This window comes from Podarcis tiliguerta, assembly GCF_965153285.1.
Source record: "Podarcis tiliguerta genome assembly, chromosome: 10".
Taxonomy (NCBI): domain Eukaryota; kingdom Metazoa; phylum Chordata; class Lepidosauria; order Squamata; family Lacertidae; genus Podarcis; species Podarcis tiliguerta.
Genome location: NC_139543.1, coordinates 62,236,526 through 62,264,209, shown reverse-complemented (window position 1 = coordinate 62,264,209; position 27,684 = coordinate 62,236,526). Strand labels below are relative to the sequence as shown.

Sequence of the window (27,684 nt, the reverse complement as noted above, 5' to 3'; positions counted from 1 at the left end):
CATCCTATTTAGTAAAAGTGAAAACAACAATTATGAAAACAATTCAGAGCAAACCCTTTTGGAGCTGTATAGCCCAAGGTGAAGAATATAGTTACAGCATTCAGGAAAGGTGAGGCAGCCCTCTGCAGCCAGCAGGACTGCACTCTCTTCTCATCAACAGATGATTGGCAGGTGTCTATCCCACCCACCCAATCGAAGTTGGCCCGTAGGGGAGATAAAGATCTGAGCCACTGAGTCAAAAAGGTTCCCCACTTCTATTCTACGAATATACACTAGAACTGTTGCTGGCATATTTTCCTAAACACGCTGAATGAGTGAACTTTTACTGCTGTGAAGTTTAGAGATAGTTGGCCACCCAGTTATCATACTTAAAAAAAAAAGACATTTCTTTCCAAGCAGCACTGATCAAAGAATGATCTCGGGACAAGAGAATACATAAAATCCTCCCATAGGTTGTGAAGCCTAAGCAAGGGTGCACTATAAAAAAAAAAGGTAAAGAACCCCTGGCAGTTAAGTCCAGTTGCAGATGACTCTGGGTTGCGGCACTCTTCTCGCTTTACAGACCAAGGGAACCGGCGTTTGTCTGCAGACAGTTTTTCAGGGTCATGGGGCTAGCATGACTAAGCCGCTTCTGGCACAACGGAACACCGAAACCAGAGCAGCACACGGAAATGCAGTTTACCTTCCCACCGGAGCAGTACCTATTTATCTACTTGAACTTTTTTAGCGTGCTTACAAACTGCTAAGTTGACAGGAGCTGGGACCAAGCAACAGGAGCTCACCCCGTCGCAGGGATTCGAACCGCCAACCTTCTGATCGGCAAGCCCAAGAGGCTCAGTGGTTTAGACCACAGCACCACCTGCATCCCTAGGGTGCACTATGTTCTCCTGTAAATACAAGGATCTAATAAATTGTTCTGCTCCATCTACAAGAAACAGCAGCCAATACTAGAGTAATGGAAACTTCCTACAGTGCTGTTGCTATGTTTATTTATTCAATTATTCCATTAATTTATAGGCCAATTAATATTTGTTTCAAAAATCTAAGTGATTTTTCAAAGTAAAAAACATAAAACTGCAAGGTTTAGATTAAAAATAACAACACAAAAAGACATTATCACTGAAAAGAATCCAGAACCGGAATACTGAAACAAACTACCAAGCAGTGCAGTCTAAAAAACAAGAGTCAGGAAATGCCCGAACAAGTAGGTTTTTAATAGGCATCTGAAACCCATCACAGTGATGCATCTTTGGCATGCGCCCGAAAGGGTGTCCCTGTCTCTCTGCCTGTTTTCTGCACCATTGTCTGAAGCATTCTCACTGCCTATCTCAGCTTTGCCTACACACTGCTTCCTGCAGTAATTTCTTCTCCTTCCACACATGCTGCTTGTAAGATTCAGCACTCATTTCGAAAGCATTACAAAAATATAAGTGATTTACCAAATGCTAGTTGATTCACTGTAGCCCACTACAGCATGACACCCCAGTGCCTTTGCATGGGATTTTATTTCTTGTCGTATTTCGGCCCACCACGCATCTCGTGTCTCTGGGTCATCTGAAAGATAAAGCAAAAATCAGTCACTGTTCTGCACTAACACAAGCATGTAAAACTTTGTGGCTAAAGATCAAGAATAATTTAGCTTTTGAGCTGTCACAAGCGCCTGACAACTTTGTTTTTGCTTCCTATCAGCCTATCTCTACACTGATTAGGTAACCTTGCTTATTCCTTTGTAGTGCTGATTTCATGAACTGAAACCTTGTTGATTCACTTGACTTCTTTAATTCTTAGAAAAACACAAGATTTTATGGATTTACTTTGTCCAATATTGCCTGCACAGGGGAACATTGTGGCTATGAGCTATACTCCTCTCCTATCTAACCTTATATGTGCGTATTTATTTCTTGACTAAAATAGAGCAGTAGCCTCTGCAACCAGGATCTACCTCCAATCCCACTGTAAGGACATCCGTAGTCACCAAATCTCAATGTTAAAGAGATCACACTCATTGTGGTTTCCTCCCTCTCTGAGCTTTCAAAAACTCCCTAGTCAGGATACCAAGAAATGTGGAGCTTAACGCTTGTTGTTCGTGTATAGAAGCCCCCATTGCTATATATAATTCTCCATCGATGCTGTTTTGTTTTTCGAATACACCCTGAGAGCAAAAATCATAAAACTTTTGCGTCAGTCTTCTACAACTCCATATTCCAGGTAGTCCTTCTCCCTCAGCCTCTGGTCATAGCCAATAGCCACCCTCTTGCCCATTAGGGCAAAATAAGGACCTCACTTCTGGTCCTTAACTATGACAATGTGTAAATTGCCATGTTTAGGCCTTCCTTTCTTAACAGTGGGAGAGGGGAAATCAGTGTTTTGACCCTTGCAGCTTTTGAGGTCAGTTCTACCCCATCTGGAATAGCCAAGGGGAGAGGGTACATGCACACAGCGCCAGGGGTCAAAATGATCCTGCACAAGGCTGCTTATAATTTTAGTTGTTGGCCATAGCTGCAGATGCTTAGCCCAGAAATTCTTCTGTCCACCAGAAAGGAGCATAGAGGATGAAATGTTCTGTCTATTTTTGTAACAGACTAATCAGTAACTCAACTTCTACCAACATCACAGATGGGACCACAGGTTTACTAAGCCACTTTATAACCCTAAATAGTTTAACCCCACCCCTCAATTAGAACTTTTCTTGTGAAAAAGCAAAACCATTTTTGTATCATAGCTATTTTTGCGCAAAACTAAATAACCTGGTTTTTGGGGTCACTGAGACCCCAACTGCAAGCAACCAGTACCCTCACTTCTGTAGGTGGCAAGACAGTTCAGGACCTTTAGATGCCCATTTATCTCTAGATACATAGAACCATCTCTGCAAAATGTGTTTCTGATGATTTCTAGGGCACAATGTCACTGGCCTCCTTCAAAAGAAAGAATGACGTTCTCAAACTGAGGACAAGTTTCAGCGCTGAACTACAGGTGTGAGAGACAAGCTTACCCTTGTGTGTGGCCTATGGGATACGTTTAATAACACTCACACACAATATTTGATTATTACATATGATAATGTAATAACTGGTGAAAAATTAGTGCCATGCAAAGAAAGATGTCTAATGAGGCAGTATATGCCATCCAAATTCACAAAGTATGGCATAAAACTCTGTGTTGCAATTCCAAAACATCATGCTTATGATACAGATATGTATATATAAGCGGGGACTGGAGAGCAGTAGTCAGACAGTAGTCAAGAAACAAGCAACACAGGATTTACAGGATTATGGATGAAATATAACAATAAACAGCCAGGGGATTGGTGCGAAAAACCTGACTCTGGGTGGCTCACTGAAAAAACAAACAAACCAGAAATTCTCCCCAAGTTCCTTGCCCACAAATCCTGAAGTGTCAACAGCAACATATTTGGGCTTTCAAGAAGATTTGACACTTTTCAGTCATAGGCTAACTATGTAGTACTCTCAGATCGGAATTTTAAGCTTGAGACCATTCTGTAATGTATTAAATTAAAGGAGGCATAGATGCCTGTGACCAGATTGTTTTCATATACAGTTCCACATGCATGATTAAACTGTGGCTGATGGTGCTTAAATATATGGTGGACACTCACTGCTTATGTCTGGAAACTGAACAACCCACTGTAGTGTGAGTATCCTGAAAAATCCCCTTGTGGCTGATCTAATTCTAAAGTTCATCAACCTCTGCTCTAAGTCTAGATATGTAGCTAGCTTGCTTGGGGCATCTAGATGGCAGTCTCAGAACTGGTAAATCATTTGTCTGGCCTACTCTTACGAGTTGTGAAAAGTGGTGCTTTCTGCTCAGGCTGCTCAGTTATCATGCACTATGGTTACAAAGTCTGCAATACTAGCCTCACTTACCTGGGAGTAAGACCTATTGAATTCAATAGAACTTACTTCTGAGCAGACATGGTTAGGATTGCCCCGTTATTAATTTAGAATAAATTATAAACCTATTATTATTATTATTATTATTATTTTAAAAACCTAAGCAGTATACACGAAAAACAACATAAAACAATTATTTGTTGTTACCAGAAGTTCACCACTCATTATCACTGCACCGTTATAATGTAATTATAACATTTGCCTAAGTATATGTGTGTTAATGGCACTTTTTAAGTTTAAACGGTGGAATCAGTTTTCACACTTTACATAGTGAAGTCTTGCTAACCCCAATGATTTATGGGCAATTATAGTGTTTTATTGGGAAAGAGGTCTCAAAAAGGCATGAATTTTATTTTGTTTTGTTTTACTTGCAAATGGTCTCATGCTTAATAATTTCCACCAGGTATTTTCTTTTAATAACTTTCCTGGAGCATATCTAACCATGATAGCAAACTGATACAACTTTTTTTTCTATTGAAAAAGTTTTAAACTATTTCAAAAGCAATGTGGAATATGGCATAGTTTACAGTTAAGCCATTCTTTCGCTACCAGTCTGTGTTTTCATACTGATATGACAACCAAAAAATAAGCAAATGAGACACACAGCCTATTGCTGCTGCAACCAAAAAGGGAAAGGTGTTCTCTTACACTAGTAAATGGCATTTATTAAATGAATCAAAAACTCAAGGTATAACATTCATTTTAAAGAACAATTTTGTTAACACTGTAACCATAAATGACACGTTTGTGAGGATGCACTGAAGGTAAACCTTGTTTTTGCACCCTGGTCTTAAAACAGATTTACTTGGAAGTGGGTTCCAATGATTGCAAACAGAATTTACTCACAAGCAGGGTGTTCAGAGCAAGAATCTTTAATTCATTTATTTTTCAAATGGCTTACACATGCACCAGCAGAAATATTTGTGGAGGTTATTATGGAGCCCAACACAACCAAAAATCCAAAAGCAATTTTAATTCTCAAGAAAAATGTGTTTAAGAGCAGGACTTGCTAATTAAGAAGAAAGAAATGCATTCAGCAGCAAGCACACACACAAGCAAATAAACAAAAAAACAAACAAAAATGACTTACTATGTACTGTGAAAGCTTACTTATAAAGGAGAGAGGGCTTTGGGGACTCCCTTTCCATAACACAATTTCAGAAGAGGTCACCATAAAGAGAAATAAAATGAATGCATTTATGAGTTTCACTGACTCCATAATGACAACCATATCATCATACAGCCATATTTATTCTAAGTGTGGCTGGCCCTGCCTTTTTAAAAAAGCATGCAGTGACTAAACTCAAAATACAAAGCATACTGCTATAAATTAGGGCTGAAAAACTGGCAGCTCGAGGGAAATCTTGGGTGATGGTGGTGGGGCTTGGCTCAAGGCCTCCCACAAAATGGAAGGCTAGCAGCTAACCATGTAAGACCTTCAGCCCCCTAGGTGTTCCTGAACTCCAGCTCCCCGCATCCCCTCAACCACCACTGATGGTCATGGAGAATAAGAATTGTCAATACTCAAATGGGCATGCCTTCTAAAGAGCATAAGGATATCCAGTAATGAATCAAGATACAGTTGTACCTTGGAAGTCGAATGCAATCCGTTCCGGAAGTCCATTTGACTTCCAAAACGTTTGGAAAAACCAAGGCACGGCTTTTGATTGGCTGCAGAAAGCTCCTGCAGCCAATCGGAAGCCGCGTTGGATGTTCGGGTTCCAAAGAACGTTTGCAAACCAGTGCACTCACTTCCGGGTTTGCGGCGTTCAAGAGCCAAAACGTTTGACTTGCAAGGCATTTGGGATCCAAGCTACGACTGTAGTTTACTTCCAGACAGGGCTGACCCAAGACATTTTGCTGCCTGAGGCAAATGACAAGATGGTACTCCATACACTCCATGTACAGAAGCTGACCAGAATGGAAGCTGGATATTACTTTAACACTGGAGGCAAAATAGCATTCTCCATTACACCTGAGGGAAGTCGGCTGGCTTAGGAAGCATGGAACTCATAGCTGTGTCCTCTAGCACCTCATTGCTGCTCATCAGCATCTACTTTGTAAGATGGCTGCCTCGTTCTGTCTAATGTTAAGGCTATCCCTGGGTCCAGACAACAACCTGCTTAACCCTTACCACACTGAGAAGAAGCCAGGACCAGGTGGGAACCAAAAGCTAGATGCTTCAGAAGAAATAGTTGTCCACCGTTTAAAGATATGACTCTTTAAACTATTTAATCTGCATCTTAAACACCCACGCTGGTGTACATGCCTATAGTTAATATCTCCAACAATACTGGTGTTACATCACTGGCATTCTGTGGTACTGTGTTGGTAAAGCAAAAATGCATTTGCCAGCATAGTGAGATCAGTCCATCAGCTACTAAAAAGTGTAGAAGTAATCATATATCTGTAACTCCTGTTTTTATCTCCCAGAATGAAATTTGGAGCATTCTATTAATTTCTATTAAACCTAGGATTCTATTACTTTCTATTAGTTTCTGCCATAGTGGATCACAGGCAGGCAAACAGATTTACAAGGTGCATCCACTTCTTTGGCTGTTTCCATTTCTTTCCTATTCTCCAGTCAAGGGCAGACTTAAGACTCTATCCAGACATCAGAGCCTGAGGATCAGTTATTCAAGTGGATGGGGTCTTTTTAGGACAAAAACTAAACCAGGCCAGACTCCTACAATGGAAAGTGAATAGCTCACTCAAATACCTTTCTAGGCACAAATGGAGTCTGATGGGGAAAATGTTCATCCAAATCTTACACCACAAGCTTCAAATTCTGTATGTGGAGAACCCAGGCAACAGTCCAGAGGAGTGGGAAGCAAACTCCTTGGAGTTTTTTCAATGCTTTTCTCTTGCCAATGGCAGCCCCCTGCACTGCTTGACTAGGCATTTTTGAAACTTGTGGTAATCCCAAAAGCACTCTTAGAATGTAGCATGAGAAACTGCTTTTTGGTAATAAAACTGAGATTTCATAGTTCCTTAAGCATGCCTTGAAACTGAGAAAATATATTTCTAAAAACAAGCTATTTAAAAGAAGGAAAAGGGAAAAAACCAGCTTTTCCTAAGTTATACAATGATCCATGATAAGAAAACATTAAGATAATTACTCTAAAAATCTAAGTGTCATCACTCTTTTGTGTTGGAACCGTGTCTCAACATATATAACATATGTAGTTACTGATAGTATTGCTTAACCTTCTAAATAAGTAAGTTTGAATGAAAGTTCAGAAAAGCAAGTCAGAGAAGATGAGACAAGAGAGAGGGAGGGTGGGGAAGATAACAAGGCAAGCAAAAAAAATCAAAACACAAGCAATATATGAAAATTGCAAACATGGTTAAAAAAGGTCAGAGTGGTAAAAAAAAGGAAATGCTCAAAAGAAAGAGGCAGAAACACTGTCAAAGGATCCCTAGACTAGATCCCTAGACTCATCCTGTTTCTTTCTGCTAACAAGTGGGATTCTGTAGCTCACAGAGTTTAAAAACAAGTTATCTCCTATTCCTGCTACCTTTACATTACTAAATCCTGATGAGCTCCATTCATGTGTGTTATTTGATTGTAGTATCTTCTCAATAGTGAACGCTTGCTCACTGTAACTGTTTGACTAGCACCAGCTACTGAAAGGTCACTGAGTTAAAACCACTCAATGGCTAAAAACCAGACCTAAAAATGCAAAGAACATTGTGAGATCACGGTGAAACGCCATGTGGTATACCGCCACGTGGAATCCAATAACAAATGGCCAAACCAATATCCCCCCCCCCCCCCCCGCAAGCTAACTAGCTTTTAGCAGAGAAGAACTATGAGGATCACTTAACTGGTAGTGTATGGGAGCAGGACCAGCTCCACTGCATCCAGAAAAACCACATGCCAAACTACAAAGTTTCTCCTCTCATACATAATTTAATTAAAAAGGTAAAAAAGAAATGAATTTCTCTTCCGCAACATCTATTAAAATTAACCAAAGAACTTTGTATATATACAAAATGCAATGCATATTCACACACAATATATGCAAACTTACCTTGCATGTAAAAAGATAAAAATGACTTTAATAAATAAATAAAAATCAATACACCACAACATGGCAAGAATAGTTCATACAAAACACTGGAATGCAGTGCAATGTGGAGCATTCTATTTTTTCTGACATGTATTTTTTTTTTTTTACACGAGCCACACAATTTCACATGGGGATGCCATCAGAGCATTTACACATTTACGTAAAGCTAAGGATTTACATAAACAATAGAGGAGTTGGGGGGGAGCAGGATGGCATGGGTCCAGCACACTCCAGAAGGGTGCCGCCTGTTTGTTCCGGCTAAAGCAAAAGCTTAAAAAACTAAGGGTTTGCAAAGCAGATTCAGCAGACAGGAGCCAGAAACGGTGGGTATTTTGGCGCATGCTTGGATCAGGTGACAGTACAGACTGAAAACTATGGCAGCTCACTGAAATGGTTACAGAAAGTAATGGCCCTGGAGTCTAGGTGAAAGCAAAAGGCAAGCATACAGAGCACTCAATCACAAGCTTTTCTAGCAAAAATCTATTCAAGTAAGTTTAGCAAGGATTCCCTAAAAACTTTTGAGCAGAAGATCTGTACAAAATTCTGCTGCTTTTGAATCTTTCACTGAAATTACAAGAATCTTGCAGGGTTCAATCAATATTTTAGTTCCTACAAATAGATACGGTGTTGGAGGATAATGATTAGTAGAGCAGTAATGGGACACTCCAGCTGAAAAATTGTTGCTTCTAACAAGTTAGCTGTAGTCCAATGAGCCTTCTCCTGGTGTGATTTTAGACTTGCACATTGGCTCCATGCCCTTAAATTAAGTTCTGTCAGAAATAAGTGAAATAATTTACCAGGACTAATTAATATGCTTTAATTGCAGCCTGTATGATATGATTAAGACTATTGAAAGGGCAAATCCACCCGAGTACCCCAACTTGAAAATGTAAAGAGAGAAATATTGCATTAACACAAACCCCAAGTATTACTAAGACAGTTGTGCTCAAAATGCTTCCTTACTCCTGTTTCTTTATTTTCAGGAATCAACCCTGAAAAGCAAATAAGATCCTAGCCTATACTTAAAACTCAATGGATTTTTTAAAAAAAAATTCTGCTGGTGGCACTGGCAGTTCTGAATGGAAGTTTCTATGAAAAAGGATAATCATCTCTTACAGTACCATCTGAGATTTTTTTTAAAAAAAGAGAGAGGAATCATATACAATCAAAACACATTGGTTTCAATAGTGGGTGGGACTGCCTTTTTTCTCCCAGGCACCTGCCCCCCTTTCCATTTTTTTATTTTTATTTTGGGCAAGCGCATAAAGCTAAATGTACACAATTTAAACACATGTAAGTTGTTAGTTCCCTGTACTGCCCAGATGATCCAACATGCATTATCTTCCAGTTTGCATTTGAAAACACAGATTGTGTTATGGGTTGGTACTGTTTTCATTTTTGTATACAGAAATCTACACTGGGACCTTCTGGTGAATACAACTAATAATAATAATAATAATAATAATAATAATAATAATAATAATAATAAAATATTTATGCCACGCCCATCTGACTGGGTTTCCCCAGCCACTCTGGGCGGCTTCCAACAGAATTAATGATATTATAAAAAAACAATAAAACATCAGACTTCCCTGAAGGATGGATAGATGGATAAGAACTCAGCATGCTATTCCAATACCTTTTACTCAAAGTATACCTATTAAAATTAATGGGTCTACCTTAGTCATGTCCATTCATTTCAATGCGTCTATTTGATGTAAAACTTAGTTGAATAGTAGCCACAAAATGTAGTCATAGTTGGGAATAATAATAATAATAATAATAATAATAATAGCACTAGAACTACATTTTATCACAGCTCGCTAAATAACTCTTTATAGCAATTTCCTACAGTGTGTGTGTGTGTGTGTGTGTGTGTGTGTTATTTATAGCTTTGGAGGATTTTTTGCAAAAGATCCCCTATTGTGGTGAATTGTGGTGAATTGCCTGGCCATGACAGGCATTTCCAAAACCGCAGCAGCACATCACATGCCCCAGTGATGTTCTGGTGTTCATTGCCTTTTCAGACCTCCTTAGAATCTATGTGAAATTAGGATATTTTACCTTAATGTGCATCACTTGCCCTGGCACTTTCCATGCCTATTTCAAACCTAGTGGTAAGCTTGGTATCTTGAAGAATAGCAAAGTATCTAAGCTCTAGGCAAACACTGCAAATGTCCAAAGCAGCATCTCACATGGATACACAGAAAATATCTCTGCTACAATCCTGTTACTAGAGGAAAGAGACTGCAATACAATTCAATGAACATGTATTACATTATCCCATTTGGCCATAAAGTTGAGTAGCTCCGATGCCAAGCTGGTTTAATCAATCACACTAAAACACAGAAACTATTTTGAGTCAACCTGTGGTCCATCATGCCTACATTAGAGCATCATACCTAGAACAGCCTGTAGTCCCCCGTCCCCTCAATATGCTGTTTCCTGTCCACACGGGTAGACAACCCTATATAATCAATGGCTCTGCTATTTAGTCTTTGGTGGCCAGCAGGGCTGACTCTTCGTTAGAAGCTTCTAAGAGGTCAATGTGCCCAGTAAGTATATAGTGAAAACCTCTCTTGGTCATTTTAACCTAGGGCTATTATACAACCCTTGCCAATGTTTCTCAAGCTTTGCTTGTTTCAAAATACTATTCTGGACAGAGCAAAGGGACCTACATAACGAAAAGGTGGCTGCTGACTGATTCTCATCAGCTGTACGTTCCAAGTTAAGAGATGAATGATAAGCCAGGTTAAGCAAGTGTTCAACTGGATGAGAATCAAGTATGAATTGCTCTATTATGAAGTTATTAATCCCACTAACAGTCAGGCAGCCTGCTAGCAGCACGTTCTTCAACATTATATCAGATATTACTGGCTTGCTACTACCAGTATTAGCTGGAATAAGCAAGCTACAGTAAGCAATCTTAAAACAATCTACTTCTTCTTGTGCCAACAATGCAGAGATTCACAGGGACATTTAGCATTGAAAAATGTTGCAGTTCAGCCATTATGGTCGTAGAGACAGATCTACAATAAAGTATATATGAAGCTTCTGTAGGAGGCTGCTTCAAAAGTTTTCTGAAGGTTCTTATGCATTAGAATAATTTTAGAGGCTAACAGAAAAATTATTCCCAAATTTAATTGCATAAAAGATAAAGTATGTGGGCCCTATATACTTGGTTTTTTTAAGGGTGGAATATGTCTGCAATCTGAAGAGAAACTAAAGACTTCCATTTGTGCATCAGAAATTCCCTTGCTCTCTTCCCTCTCAGATCTGTTTTGGGGGAGGTGGGTGGATCACAGCGGGAGAGGAGAGCAAGGGAAAGTTCTGCTGCACAAGGGGAAGTCTTTGCACTAACAGAACAAGATGGTTGGAGACAACTCAATGCTATTAAAATGAACCAACAAAAAGCTACTAAGATGTGTATATCCAACACAATCAACCAGGAATCTTGAGGCACCTTAAAAACAACACATAAGCTTCTGTGGACTAGAAGCCAGCTCCTGTTGCACTTTTATGCCATAAAAGTTGCAGGTTTTTAAGATGCCACAAAATTTTGTTTTTCTGTGAAAGAGTAACACTATCATTCTGGAAGTCTAGCCATCACTGTAAGTTATATTTGCTGCAAGATATTTGGAAAATAGCCCATGAAATGTACACGTTCATAGCAGTTTCAAATTACAACTGAAACTGTAACATTCTCAAATCATATATCCTGCACAGAACTCTGGTGGCAACCCCAACTATGCATAAGCCTTGGGGAAAGAGGGAATTACATTTAAAAAACAACAACCTGTGAATGCTTTCTAGTAAAAAAAAAAACTAGATAAAACCATCTGAAAACTCTTTTGAATAAGACAATATTAAGACAGTTAACAAGAAGGAGTCAGTTATTATTTACCCATTATTTTAAATGCATATCCTAAAACTGTATACCCACTTAACTCAATGAACTCAGTGGGCCTTAGGGTTGGTTTGATTGACAAAATGAAGTCATCCTGTTCACACATGGATTTACATGTTAGAACTTCTGCTCCCTCGCCTCTCCTCCTGCATGCACCCAAATCTGGTCCAGAGGGATGGAGGAACTGCTAGAACAGATTTGGGGGCTGCACAGAGGGAAAAGAGGGAGGGGAAGTTCTACTGCACCAATAAAAGTCCTTGCACAAACTGGACAACTGAGTAAACCTGTATAGGTTTGTGCTGTTAATTTATTTCTTGTTTAGACTCCCAAAAAACAAATTAAAGGTAAGTCATGGTTTTTTCATTCTACATTTTGGGAACAAAAGGTCCAGAACTATTAATCTGTCAAAGCTGATTTGTGATTCACTCTCTCTCATATTGTCCTTGATGTATATTAATTAACATGAGGTCAGGAAATCAAAGGGGCCATGTAGACACATATTCACTTCCCCAAAGCTTGTTCCATACATCCCTTTGACTAAAGTCCATCACATATTACAAAAAGTTGCTCCTGCAGGCATCTGATGGGACAGCCAGAGTTACAGCCAGAAAAGAGAAAATCAGCAACTAACATGTACCTGAGTGATAATACAACAGCTCTTCAGGTCTGAGTGCTTTACCAACAACACCATAAACCTAGACTAGGCTATATCATCTGTATTCAGGATCCTGAAAAGGAAATATATCCTCCAAGAAACAAGGCCAACTGTTTTTAAAGGGAGTTTCCATCAAAAAATATTTTAATCAGATAAAATATTTTTTTTAATCAGATGATATCATTCAACATTCAAAAAGAGCCCCTCTGCTCTTACTCCCTCCCTTGCATTTTTCGATCCTGATCCATTTCCAGAAAATAAAATTCTACATAGTACTTCCAGATTGAAGGGCTTCTTTCTGATACTCAGTGAAATCACTGTGAACTCACTGTATTGGATAAACCATAAACTTAATAGACACATATGCCACCATGAATCATGGGTAACCGCTTTAACTGCCAACATTAAGTGACCTCACAATTGAAGTGAAGGTGATGATCCTGTGGCTAATGACAGATGCTTCATGACAGCAACAAGGCTTAGGGCTCGCTGAACAACCCGCAACACTACATCCCAAATGAACATCAATTTCCAAGGGGAGAAGATTACTAATGAAAATGAGAGCTACAGTAACTTCATATAAGGAAAGTTAAATTGTAGTTGCATGATGCAAAGACCAAACGATTTTTAACGGCAGTGTATGCTTAACATTTAAAAGCTGGATATAAGGGGAATATAAGCTGGAGATAAGACTGTTCCTCAAAAGTTAACACAGTCATTGCAAAAAAATAAATAAAATGAAGACAGAAGAATAAGATAACATCACAGTGAAAAACTCTGTGGTGTCTAATAGATTGGAAAAAATTGTTCAAGGACCGTTAATGTTTACACCAAGTTATTTCTGTAATGCTGCCAAGGTCAATTAGACCTTGGGCTATCTACCATCTAAATTACACTTTTAAGCAAGCTTTCTAAGTTTGCTTTCAAAACTCAGCTACCCTACTCCAGTTCCAGACCAGTGGCCCCCTGTGGGGCTTCTTAAGAGATTAAAGCAGTTTACAGAGCTCATATAGGATAAATATTAAGAATAAACTGAAAACAATAAATGGGTTTCTTTTCAAATATCTTTTACTTGCTTATTCATTTAATCAAAACAATAAGAAATATTAGAATTCTAGATTTATCAACTACTAAATCAGTATTATTCGGAGAGCCAGCTGACATATCCTGAAAGTCTAGATAAACAAAAGAGAACAAGCTCTGATCAGGAAGCTCAGGACATTAGCCATGGCCAGATTAGAATTGTGCAATTGGCTCACACTACCAGGGGATCCAGACTCTGAGCTTTCATTTTTTAAAAAAGTTAAGTCTCTAACCTTCCTGAATGTAAGAAAGCAAAATGTGTAGGCAACCTTCTAAGCAATTTCTGTGAGATGAGCCAACATGATTGCTCTTGCTTTCAGTGAATTCAGCTAATGAGTGAAGGTGACCCTTTGACTCATGCGTGCTTTTTTTGGACATCAGGATTTGGGAATCCCCAGAATCCTGAATAGTTGCTGCTTTTCTCTCTTTAGTTCACATTTATTTCCTGTTTCTGACTTATTTCTAATCCTTGAAATCTCTGTAGTTTGTCCTTTACTTTCTAGCAACGAGGACTCCTATTTCCTATGATGGGTTCATCTGAGATCAGGCACTCATTAGAAGCTATTTTATGCAAACACTACATATAACACGATAAGTGTGGGTGGGTGTTAAAGTACCCTCCTGCCCCTGCCAAATAGCAAATGCAAAGATGATTAGGCACGTTGCTTGCTGTGTAGGAGCTGAAATCCAGGCATTCATTAAGAATTCATTGTATGGTTAACTTATAGTGCAGTAGTATAAATGCCTACCTAGAAGTAAGTCACTTTTGTGTTTAATGGGTTTACTCTCAAGGTTAGTGGGCACAGGATGACATCTTTGACTTTTTTTAAGAGCAAGGATCAGAAGTGTTCAGAAGTTAAATATAGGCAGCCCACTAAGTGTAAAGTTATTTTATAAAACAGGGAATGAGATCAAATAATTTTAACACAATTAAATTACTATTAGTAAAAAATAATAATTATAACATTTTAAATTTCATAGGTTCATTCACACTGTTACCATATTGGCAATATGATATGGATTTGCTGATTCAATTTTGGTGTGTTTGTGTGTATTTTGAACCTTGTCACTAGAAGCTGGTTTTAATTACACTTTTGTTATTCAAAAGGTTATTCAAACTTTTTATTCCTGTATCCATCCATTCACACGCTTACAAAATGGGAAGGGCTGCATGTGTGTGCTTCCAAAATTACTGTGGAACTAAAGCATTTGCAACAGTATTCTTCTCCATAAGACCTACCAACCTCAAACTCAGTTACATTATTCAGGTATAGACCAGTACACTAGAAGTATTTCTTCACCATTCAGACTTCTGAACATAGCACTTCCTAGGCCCTGATCTATCTGATCCCTCTCTTTTATTTCCATTATACATTTTCATAAAGTGTTTCTTTAAAAAATATGTGTTTATGGATTTTTAAGAAAGCATACAATTTCCAATGGATGCCCTTCTGCCCACCCCTCCCTATAAGACAGAAAATCAAGAGAATATAACACCATGGTTGTAGATGTGACTCTGGTGGCTGCCAGTCTCTAGGCTTTCCAATGGAAAATGTTATGAAATGGTAATTTTTATAAAATGTTGTTACTTTGAAGCATGCAAGGGGCTTTCCATTATGTCAAAAGAATTTGGCTTGGTAATTTGGCAGTTGCTATATTTCCACTCTGTTCTTCAGCACTTTGGCTCATTTAAAAATAAAGAAATTCACATGGAAATGATATGATACATTTTTAAAAATCTCTCAAAATCCCCCAAACAGAAGCAAGAACTACCCACATTCTCCCCGGGTCCTCAAATGCCTGTTGGGACAAAAAGATCCTAGGTTGCTTTCAAAAGGTTAACATTGTCTCTCAGGGAAGGGCATTCTAACGGAGATGTCACAGAAGAGACCCTTCCACAAATGACAGAACATGGAGCATGACCTCATTAGATATATCTGGGTGCAAAGGGTTGGCTGAGGGAGGCTCTCAAGAAACTAAATCAGATTTGATTTAATGGTAGGGTTTAACATTCTGAAACTGAAAATTATTTTGCAAATTTTCAAGATAAAAAATAATTAAAATTTGAAATATTAACTTGGTAACAAGCTACCATTTTTCTAAAAAGACTTCACTGAGCTGCCATAATTTCTGTCAGCGTATGTAGTACTGAATGACTAATAAAATACCTGAATTGAAACTATTCCAGTCTAGCAGTTTGTATGATCTTGTGTTACCCATAATTCCGACAAAGGCTGAGTTCAAAACAGCAAATTAGTAGATCAGTTTTAGCAGAATAGTGAAAGCAAGAAAGAAAAAAAACAGCACACCACCAACAAGAACACAACTGATTAATACCACTCCACAGGAACTGGAAAGACACAGACAGCAAAGTTAATAAGAGAGTGAAAATAGAAAAGGAAGGATGGAAGGATCATGCTGTATTATTCTAGCTATATTTATCAAGTAAAAAAAGATTAACGCAATTACCAATACCATGCTTCAAAAGTCCTTTTCTATGTTTCCCTACTTATTCATCTGGCAGTTCATGTATTTCTCTCTTGAATTATCAGTTAATATTATTTGAGCAGAAATGATAGCATAACGTTTTAAAGAAAGACAGCAAATGGCAGGACAGTGTCAGAACTACTGTGTTGCTTCAGTTCTGTGAGAATCTATTTTTGAATAGCCAATATTAGCATTTTATCAGCACAAGCATCTCTCACCTGCCGCTAGATTTTCCTTTGCTTTCTTATGAAGCACTTTTCTCTTAGTTTTTAAATGGGGTTTTTTTAACAAGAAATTAGATTGGAAAATGTTCCAATGAAATTTTCCTTTCTCTTTTCATGGTACACAGAGATTTTCTCAAGTTATGTAGGATTCATTAATGTATTGAGACATGAAAAGGGAAAAGTACTTAAATGGCTATATTTCAACTTTTGTGGCTAATGTATAAAACATTTAAAATTTCACAGCAGAAAAAGCTTGGCTGGAACTAATTGCATGTTGGAAGCAATGGGGTCTCAACTGCATAAGAAGGCTCTCTCTACAAGTACAACATTAGGCATGAATCATCTACTCTCCAAACAGGGCCAGACCAATGCACACAACCTGGGCCCACTTGAACTGCTAGAAACAGGGGAATGCCCCACAGGCAGCTTTCCCTTTTGCATGCTGACTAGGTATTACCTCCACAGATACGCACAAGATCTGTTAAGGAGCTTGGACATGGGCGTATCTTTATTGGTTAGAGGCAAAATGGAGATTGTGTCTGATCTGACCACTATCCAATCTGGACAGGAACAGAGGAAATTTTTTGAAGTGGGTCTTCTTCTTCCAAAAGTTAGACATAGAAAATGACCTTACCCAAAAGAGAAGGCTCCCAGTCCTCAGTCTACAACACCAAAACACAGGACTTCATCAAGGAGAAAAACAGAAACAAGAACCATCTATTTATACCTATGTCTATACCTAGTTGGAAATGGACTAGGTGAGATGAAAGTTATCAAAATGGAGATCTACCAAGTAAGAAAGAATCTCCTCTTTGGACATGGACAGAGGGCCCTTCTGGTGACCAAGCCAAGCAACCATATTAGCCACTGTGGTTCACACAAAACAATCTGAAGGCATGCAGAATAGCATTTGATCCCAAGCTGATGCCAAGGACAGCTTACCAAGACCATCAAAAAGCAGGTTATCAGAAGTGAGGCTGGCTGATTAGCCCACAGAAACAAACTGATTCCTGCTGTCAATGCCTTACGAGCCGCTGTCATGACATAGAGCTTCTTCTGGGGGTACATTTACCTTTCTGACATTTACCTTGCTAGGAAATCAATTAGAAATCAATGCGAACTGTCATAGAAAACAAATCAATGACAGAAGCATCCACTTTAGGGGCTATTAAAGGATCAGAGATGTCCTTAGGAAGGGGACACAATCAATATCTCAACTTGTTTCTGGGTTTTGCTGCTAATGGAGTCTTCCATTCAGTCCAAAACCTGGGCAAGGAAGGGTGGAAATGAAACTTGAAAAAATGATTGCGTAGAACCAGGAAATACTTTGGTTATTTCCAGAGGCTAGGAAGTAAAAGGAGCCCGTGCATCTACTACCTTAAGTGATAATTCTTTCAAAGTACTTCTAAGGGAAAGCAACTATCTTTTTTGCATTCAGTACTATTGAAACTGGAGAGGTTCCCCCTTTTAATAAGCTTAAATAGGGTCCCTGTTTTACAGGAGCTGTCCCACTACTAGAGTTCCCCTTTATTGAGGATGAAGGTTTTGGAGTAGCCCTCATCATACAGACAGGATCTGTGGAACAGTTAATATTAGGAAAAGTTCCACATGAAGAATACTTAATTGGCTCTTTGCATTTCCCATAACTATCCAGTCTTCTCCAGAACTTCTTAGAGCAGGAACAGTACAGAAGAAAAAGGGACTGATCTGATGGTGTTTCTGAGTGGGCACTAGGATACCACCAAGTGGGATTGTGGTCCTTCTGTTGCTTAAGGTAGGAAAATGTTATCACTCCAGAGAAAGCAATCTCTTATCCCTCCCTTGGAGTTTCCGTTAGAATGTCAGTTCACCTTCTGGCCAAGTGCAAAAACTGCTTAATACTAAGACCAACCATTCAACTAACAAACACCACAGCCAAAAATTAAGACAACTACATATAACATATAAAGACACAAGGTTAATATATGGACAGTCCACACCTAACACCAAATCTTAACTATAAGCTTGTCAGTCAGTCTAGGATGTATTGTGGATCTTCTAGTGGCCACTCAAAAACACCTTTCATATAGAACCAATAGTTCCTTTTCTAGTAGGTACTAGACACCATAAAGCAGGATGCTCTAAAGCTAACCCTGACATCTATGGGTAGGTGCTGGCTGCTTAATATGTAGGAAGATCCCACGGAAGTATTCACCTCCCAAATGCAGCCTCTGCAGAAATGTTTATCTTAATTCTTATAATTCCTAGTAATTGAGCTCTGACTAGCTCAAGTGGCTGCCCCACAAACCTCCTGAAGAGGTATGTTAGTGGAAAATGCCGCTGAAGTGGCAACAGCCCCTATGGAATGGGCCTCAAAGTCTGCAGTGACAGTTGACATGTATGTCAGATAAAATGCAAGCTGCAACTCGCCTAGGAAGGGTGGTGGTAGAATACTGTTTTGCTGTGACTAATTCTGCTGAAATCTCAGTCATTAAGTGTGTATTAGTTTTAATGTGACAGGTGTTAGGAGAAAATAACAGCTTACTACTGTACAATACACTGAGCAGAGGGAGTAGTAGATCTTCTTGTTTATACAGACAAAGCAAATGAATTGCATTGAAGCACTCATAAACACTGGAGCTACAGGCAAGGGGGGTTCTTCAAAATCCATAGCCATAAACCCTGAAGAGCTATCAGAATTCAACAAGACCTGTTGATCTGGGGCTGACCCAGAACCTCTATCATCTGCAGAAAGTTTCTCATCTCTGTGATTCACTGGTGTTTGCTGACATTCACCATTGTATCTGGCTTGCCTGTACACAAGCTCTGAAGCTGATGGCCACCTCCTCTGCCCGCTGCTGGCCAATCAGGTTCTGTACCATCTCCTTGCCCACTGCTGCCACTGCTACTACGGGGTTGGTCATGGGGTGCTGCTTCACCTTCAAGTGGCAGACATCTATTTGCATGCCTTGTTGACTTGGCTCCAACACCTTGCTTCTTGAGAGGAATTGGGCCATTGGTGCTACTATGCCCTCTATCAACATAGTTCCTGCACAAAGGCAGAAGAACCTTTCTTTAAAGCACATGGTATCTAGTAGTCGGTAGAACTGCAGGGACACGGGTGGCACTGTGGTCTAAACCACAGAGCCTAGGGTTTGCCGATCGGAAGGTCAGCGGTTTGAATCCCTGCAACTGAGTGAGCTCCCGTTACTCGGTCCCTGCTCCTGCCAACTTAGCAGTTTGAAAGCACATCAAAGTGCAAGTAGATAAATAGGTACCACTCCGGCAGGAAGGTAAACGGCGTTTCCATGCACTGCTCTGGTCCGTCAGAAGCGGCTTAGTCATGCTGGCCACATGACCCGGAAGCTGTACGCCGGCTCCCTTGGCCAATAAAGCGAGATGAGCGCCACAACCCCCGAGTCAGCCACGACTGGACCTAACGGTCAGGGGTCCCTTTACCTTTACCTAGAACTGTTCACAGCCTTTACCCAGCAGCAAGATAGGGGAGTCGAGAAGGATTATTAATGGGAGGCTGTGCTTTTTTAAGGGTTCAGTTAATTTCTTCAATCAAGCAAAATAATTATTCAAGTAAAATCAATTTTCACAATTAATGAATTGAGAGGAATAATGAATTAATAAATGAGAGGAATGAATTAAAAGACTCAGTTAATTTGAATAAACAGGATCTGAATTAAATAGGAAAGGTAACAGGGCAGTTAATAAGAGACACACCACAATGAGGTAGCTTAACTGACAACTGACTGAAAATAAAATTCCCAACACACTGAAACATTGAAACACAGTAACTAAATGCAATCACTCTGAAGTCTCAGAAACAGTGAAAATGACAACTTGGTGAACTGGGAGCAAAGGCCAGAAGAGCAGTAAGTGAATATAGATCTGCTGCAACTGAGGTGGGAAAACAAACTGACATTCCCAGAGGGCTGAGACCTTCCTTCGGAGTTTTCCTGCCTCAAGCAACAGGAAGAATACAATCTCATCTGGTTGTGTCCTAGTGCCCACCAGATAACTCTTATTTTTTATGTTTACAATTAGATTTGCGGCATTAATGGCACTTGCTCCTTTTCCTTTAGGACCTTAAGCTCAAGGGCTTTATTCCTTCCCTCCTTCCTGAGTCCACAGGGCTCCACAGCTTACTCTGAGGAACAGGAGACTGAAGCAGGGTTGTAGTCTATGCTGTGAGTCTAAAGAAACTGATATGTGTGGCCTAACTGAGGCTACTGCTGAAGTTCCTGATTGGAGAAAGGGCAACTAAGTTCCCAGTATCACACTTTGAATCTATCCAAGGAAAAGCAGAGTGAAATGTTTCCTTAAGGGAGGAGTCTAGGGCAGGTGTTGTCAACCTGGTCCCTAACACCCACTAGTGGGCGTTTCAGGATTCTAGGTGGGCGGTAGGGGGTTCTACGGCGCAAGCTGAATCCTCCTTCCATCGAGCACTGGTGGGCGGTAAGGAAATTTTACCATCAAGAAAGATGCATTAATGGGTGGTACGTATAAAAAGGTTGACTACCCCTGGTCTAGGGAATTATTCCCTCTGGGATCTCCAAACCTAACCTCTTTTGCTCCTCTTTCTCTGCTCGTCTAGAGTAAACGGGACACCACCGTACTCTAATTTACACCCTTTCCTATCCTAACTAAAGCGCAGTGCAAAAAAAGATTAGACCGACTGGGATATGGGTAATGCTAAATGGAAAAACACTTGCTTTCTAGTTCTAAGAGGAACGGACCAGAGGCTGGGAGCTCACCGTTTGAATAAGGCCATTTCTAACCTCTTGCCTCTAACTTGCTGAAAAATGGAGTTCCTCACTTCCAAATCTTACTCTGTTCATGTTTAGAGAATATTCTAGGGAACTCTCAGGATAATTTATGCAATTTTCCTTGATTCATCACAAAAAAAATAGACATGCTGTTCCTAGGTTCTGGAAGTATCCTCAATAGCCAACTTTCAAACATTTAAAAAGAGCTGAAACAGAAAAACATCCAAGTTTGCACTTGAACACTTTCTCTTGAGAGTCCTAGTAAGATTTACAATTTGAGAATTCAGTTCTGTCATTGATTCTGATGTTATATATCACTGGCATTATAATTAAATAGCTCGATGGCATTGAAAACATTTACAAGAAGGCAAGAAGGGAAATTTACAAGCATTTACAAGAGGGGAAAAAGTCTCGCTAAAGCTTTGTTTATTTCACTTCAAAACATTTTGCAAGGTCTTACCTCCAATAAATATATATAAATATACAGAGTGTCAAGGTCACAACAAAATATCGAGATTTATTCCTGTAACATACCAGGATTGTGAATGCGATCCAGGAGCTTCACTGAGCGAGCACTGACAACACCGCCTACATGAAGAAGGAAGCCTGAAGGAAAGGCCGTCAAAGTAAAAAAAGGAAATTCCTGTTCCGATAAGAAGAAAAAAGGAAGAAATTATAGTTGATCTTAAGGGCTTGGCCTATTGTTCACCAATCAACATGCAAGTATCTCTTGAAACACAGGCAAAGCAGAACAGTTGGCAAAATGCTTTTTAAAGATTTACACTATGCATTAAACAAGCAAAATGTATGCCATCCACAGACCCAACACGCTGTGGGGTTAGCAGACATCTCAAAAGCAGTTAAGACACTACTTTCCCCCTCATAATGCTGCTGCTGGGCAGGAATGTTAACTATATATTGTGACACTAGAATCCTAAAGCCCAGAATGGGCACATCGTGCTGGACTCAATAAAATGTACTAGTGAGTACATTAAGAGGGATCAGGGAGTATTGTAGAGATATTATTAGGAGACTCAGAACCTGATCTTAGTGGTGTTTACTTGTAAGTCCTGTTTAATTCTTACATTTAATTACATTTAATTCTTACATTCCTACCCTTCCTTTCTTCCAGGGAGCTCAAGACATTAATTACTACTACTACTATAGCTGCTGTTGAAACCATACTGGGTTTAAATCACATGGAAACCAGTAATTTACTTCTATGTAAATACTCAGTGAACTGTGCTGGGAATCCTATAGTCTATCTTTGTTCTGGCAGTTAGGTATCTTCTTTACCCTCCATATTTTTTGCCTCATAAAAAACAAATACACTATGCAGAGACTTTGCCATTATTTTGCAGAAACTGGACCTCAAAGAGTCATTATACTATGGCAATTAAAAGACAAACAAATGCTTTAATTGGTGCTAAACAGTCTTTTTACTCTGAGAGGAGAATGTATTGAAAAATGCTGAATCTAGGACCTAATAAAGTCCTGGATTTTTTCTTAACTTCAATCAGATCATATTACAGTGACCCCCCATGTTTGTGCTGAAATTTCAATCTACAATGCTAGTGTAATGATGTACCTTGTGCTATTATGATAATGACTGTCGTCACTGTTTTTGCAGCTCCTGAGATTCGGCTGCTAGAGTGTTTTATTTCATTAAGCACATCCAGAAACACAGTAAATTAATTTGGGCCCATCATTTCAGAAAATATCCTTATTATGCATTATTATTATTTATTCCAGGAGCCCAGGGCAACAGGATGTTTGAGAAGAAGCCTTAGGAAAATATTATTTGATTAGTCTCCCATAACCAAGAGGCAAATATACCCACAATACTTGGAATGGTGGTCAAGTTAAAATTATTTTACAGGCATTACTGATCCCTAACACAGCATGAAACACCCATGCATTGGCATAAACTAGGTTTAGGCTACACTAGGTGATTGCAGGCTGCAGTTCCCCTTCCCATTGCAACCTTAAGTTCGAATCATGTACATCTGCTTTCCAGACACAAGAGGGCAGGAAGAGAAGGGCTACAAGGAGCAAATGAACGGATAGGAAAGAGGAAAGGGATGGCAGGAGTGAGTCTGAACATGAAGCACAAGTAGAGGAGTAGCACCACTCTTTCCAAAACCACAAGGCTAATGTTCAGAGAGATGCAAAGATAAGGAGGGAGGGAGTCTTGACTCCAGCAAGCAGAAATTTCTGGGCAACTAAAAATGTTCTGTGTGGTCACACAGCCCATAAACAAATGGAATTTACAAACAAAAACCCATAAAGAATAATAAAGAGAAATGCAACTTTAAAATGTTTCACGAAGTTTTTTCTTGAACATGGCTACTCTACTTAAGGGATAAAACTGAATCTAGAGAATAAGATTCAGATAACAAGAGTTCTACTATATCTTTTATGCAAGATTATCTTTTTGTCTCTAAACAGGGATGGCCCCAAATGGGTTGGTCTAATGCAGATCTGCACACAATAATATATAGCATGTTTATGGGGGGAAAGAAGATGGGTTTCCATTTGCCAGTTCTACAGCATCAATGCAAAAAATAAATGGAAGTTCATGCAACAATGGTTTATTTCATAATGTTCCTATGATTGGTAAGTGCAAAGGAAAGGAGAAAATAATCATTATCACATCTTACTATGACATGAAAAATGACAGATGCCTCTACTTTCATACTATAAAGCTCACAATCTGGATAATCTACTGCTTCAGTTACATAGCATTAACATTCTTCCTTAGATTATAAAAAGCAGTACAAAGAGGGGGAGCATGGAAGAAGCCAAGAAGCCATTAACAAGCCAAGCACAAACTTCGAAAAACCTTCTAAAAGTCTGAAAAGAAAATATGCAATTCTTAGCATTTCAGAATATTTGTTTTTGCTGAGAGGTATGGTGTTTTTAAAGAGCTAGATATCTAACCCACAAGATTTCATAGGCAGTTCTAAAATGAGATGGGAAATAGAAATAAGAGATAAGAACAAGGAAAATAAAAAAGATATTCAACTCTTGCAACCTCTAAGCCTGCATTACCATGATTATTTCAAGCCATCTCATTTTTTTCCAGTTCAAAAATGCAATGAATCATTTGCTTGTAATGCTAAACCATGAGGATGATCTGCAGCAAGCCTTTGGCCTGTGTGTTCCCCCACCACCATCGTCTTCTTCCAGGGTGGCAGTGAGGAGGCATTCATAAGTTTTTCTTCTGTTTTACATTAACCACATCTTGTTGTGTTGCCCAAACCCTGACAAACTGTGGTCAGTCTTAACTATGGTGATTGGAAACAAGACGATTTCAAAGCATAGTTTATGAAACTGACTTGTTTTCACTAAGCACAGTTAAGATTATCCACTGTTTAGGATCGGGATATAATGCTAAACTGTGGATAATCTAAAACAGAAGTTTCTGATCTCCATGCCTGAAACAAGATGGGAGAGGGCACGAGCCCAAGACTCACTACAGCTCTTCCTTGCAACACAAACCATGGTTTAGTGTAATTTGCAAACAAGATCAATATATAAACCAACCATAATTTTGGCATCTGCCATATTCTAGCTCATGATACATAGGCCTGTCCCATGCCATCTACATTTTAATCTCATGACTTCTAATTATATTTAGTCCTGATATTCAGAGTTATATAGTCTCCAAATGTAGAGGTTTCAATAGCCAACAAGAGCCCTACGTCCCATGTATTCCAATTAAAAAGGCATAATAGAAAGACTGCAAAATGCATTTGCACAGGAGACATCAACAATAAATCATCTCACAAGAGCTCTCAACCCATTTCCACTCCAGTTCCTTGTACTGTAAGTCGATGGGATTTTTTTTAAAAAAATAAAAAGCCAGCTGTGCAATCACACAACACAGCATACCAGTATGTATGAGCAATCTAAGACTTTGCTTATACTATTTCCAATTTAAGAGGCACCTGGGGACATCTAGGGGGGTGCTTTAGGAGAGAAGAGTTTTGAACTAGATGTCCCTTTAATCCAACTCATCTGTTCACCTAGGCCTTCTCTGAGAGGTAATCCTACTAAATTGATGTATTAAAATGACTGCTGATTTGTAGCGTTTTTGTACAGTACTTGTTTTATGAATGTAATTTTATTGTTGATTTTAAGCTGTTCACTGCCATGATATTCTTTTCTTAGTATTGGGAGTATATTTTTGCACATATAATAATTCAGAACAAACATTAATACATCTTCAGCCATTTTCTTACATTCCTTAAGTAAGGAATGTAACATCAGAACCAGCCCCTGGAAATTATTTCCTAGCCACATTACTGGCTTATAATCTAACCCCTAAAACTGGTACAGGCTACAGGGACAAACACTTCTGCATAATCCACACAAAAATCAATAGAAGAAACATAGCTGTAACACTTGGTTTGTTGCACTACAGATGACTAACAAATGGTTTGATTGGAGAGGGGAAAACAGAAGCAGATGTAAAATTAAAGCATATTTCAACTATGCCAATTAGACCCACAATGTAGCATCACACAGAGTTTATATGCAAACTCTTTGGTGTGAAGGTATAGGGCATTTTTAAAGATACATTTTAAACCTAGCCTTTTTCAAAGTTGTATCTCATTTACAATGATTGTTCATGACTAATAAACATATTAATAAAGAATTCATCAAAGTATTAAAAGCTTGCAAAGGGAGTTTAAAATAAAAATAAAGTTTATCAACCCGAACAACATATAAAAACCCACAAAACATTTAAATTACTAAGACAGGGGCACAGGGTAAAAACTTCCTTTTTGCGTTAGTTTATTTTCAAATTAAACGTTACAAAATAAACAATATGAATTGCTATTTAAATGAAATGAAAAGTTAAATGAAATGTACAGTCATGCGGACTATTGGTTAAGCAGGAGGATTTGGATTTGTTAAATGATCTGAGGAAAAATCTTTATAAATTTGCATCCGAAGGATTCTAAGGGGAATCTGGAAACAATACTATTAACAAATAATCCCAAATTCCTAAAATGTAACTCCGAACTCGAAAGGGGTTTCAAAATAAAATTAACACAAAAAGAGAGGGCTTAAAAGAAATGTCACACAATGATTTGGAACATACCCGCCTTCTACAGAACCTATGAGGCGATCCTCCCTTAGCAATGGGTAACACAAGAAATGAAAAGAGAATCATCCAACTTATACAAACTTAATGTTGCTATTCATTTTAGAATTAATCCACATTTTAATGGTGTGTGCATATACAGTTTTAAGTATATAACATTTGGTACAGTCCTCTAAACCCAAGTAAAAGTTTGTCTTTAGTGAAGAAATCAGAAATTCACAAAGAATTTAGGTGCAGGTATCGAGTTGAGTTTAGATCCATTAGGCCAGAGGTTCTCAACCTGTGGGTCCCCAGATGTTGTTGGACTACAACTCCCATCATCCCTGAGCTCTGGCCTTGCTAGCTAGGGGTGATGGGAGTTATAGTTCAACAACATCTGGGGACCCACAGGTTGAGAAAGGCTGCATTAGGCAGAATGTGCTTATAGTTCTAGTTCATAGCCACTTAAAAAATGCAAGCTTAGGGAGCAGGTGGAGGAGGTTATAGCTGCTTTGACATGGCACACAAATTCATTTACATGAAGATTTAGCTTTTTTAATTCTGTTTTAGAGCTTTCCAGAGTCTGAGTATGGATATCCAACAGAGTTTATCAAATTGTGAGAAAGGACAGAAACACATAATACTGTACATACTTATGCAGTGGCGTAGCGTGGGGGGTGCAGGGGGGCCGGCCGCACCAGGCGCAACATCGGGGGGGGGGGCGCACTCGCACTCGCAGCTCTCTGCCCCCTGCTAAAATCCATGGGTTAGGGGGCGCAAATTACTTGCCTTGCCCTGGGTGCTGACAACCCACGCTATGCCACTGTACTTATGGCGGAATACTCCATGGCATGTCCTTGTTTTGGATATCTAATTCTCCCATCTGAACAAGGATTAAATCCCATACAGTTCAGGATCAACACAAGGAGATAACAGTTGTTTAATGAACAAAGAAATTAGCAGTTGATAAAGAGACATTTCCACAGTGGTGGGTTCTGACATGCAAGTTAAAAATAGGATTATCATGCTTTTCTTACCCTTTGCTCCAAAGCCGTCTGAGTTTGCTGTCTTAACAGAGCTTTTAATGGCCCCCCTTCTTTTCCAGCACTCCCACTGCCCATTCCTAAAGGATATCAGCATGTAAGTAAGCAGTCATATCAAACAGCTAAATAATATATTATACTGAATTTTTATTTAAAAAATATGGCATATACATGCAAATGTAAGAATTATGTAAGGTCAAACTTGCAAGATTCGGAAAGCCAAAATCATTTACCATGTACCTTTGCACAAAAAAAACATATTTTGATAAATACAATGTGTCAGTCTTTTTATTTCTAATTGTAGAGAAGACCTAACACTGTATTTTTATTTATCCAGTGCAGCAAAAAGATGGCAAAATTTTCCATCAACATGTGCAGAAAAATTAAAAGAGATTTAGTGTAGATAGAAATAAAACAGTAGAAGATTTAAACATAGTTTGTTCTTTCTTCCA

The 27,684-nt window shown here is 38.9% G+C and overlaps 2 protein-coding genes across 51 annotated transcripts in view; both read right to left on the bottom strand.

Annotated features, from left to right (window-relative positions):
* Window positions 1–27,684, bottom strand: part of SOX5 (SRY-box transcription factor 5) — a 1,214,093-nt gene that overhangs the window by 92,447 nt on the left and 1,093,962 nt on the right. The window lies entirely within an intron of this gene.
* The window catches only part of C2CD5 (C2 calcium dependent domain containing 5), an 86,357-nt gene that overhangs the window by 33,618 nt on the left and 25,055 nt on the right, over window positions 1–27,684 (bottom strand). For 33 of the 50 annotated variants that reach the window (XM_083401792.1, XM_083401795.1, XM_083401770.1 and 30 more), the window contains 3 exons: window positions 27,227–27,312; window positions 21,632–21,740; window positions 1,440–1,554 (listed from right to left, as the gene is read on the bottom strand). In XM_083401792.1, the coding sequence (XP_083257918.1) occupies window positions 1,440–1,554; window positions 21,632–21,740; window positions 27,227–27,312 (310 nt within the window). Of the gene's footprint in view, window positions 1–1,439; window positions 1,555–5,021; window positions 5,052–15,797; window positions 15,864–21,631; window positions 21,741–27,226; window positions 27,313–27,684 lie in introns of all 50 variants that reach the window. The other 17 variants (XM_083401769.1, XM_083401764.1, XM_083401801.1 and 14 more) reach the window with 2 other exon arrangements.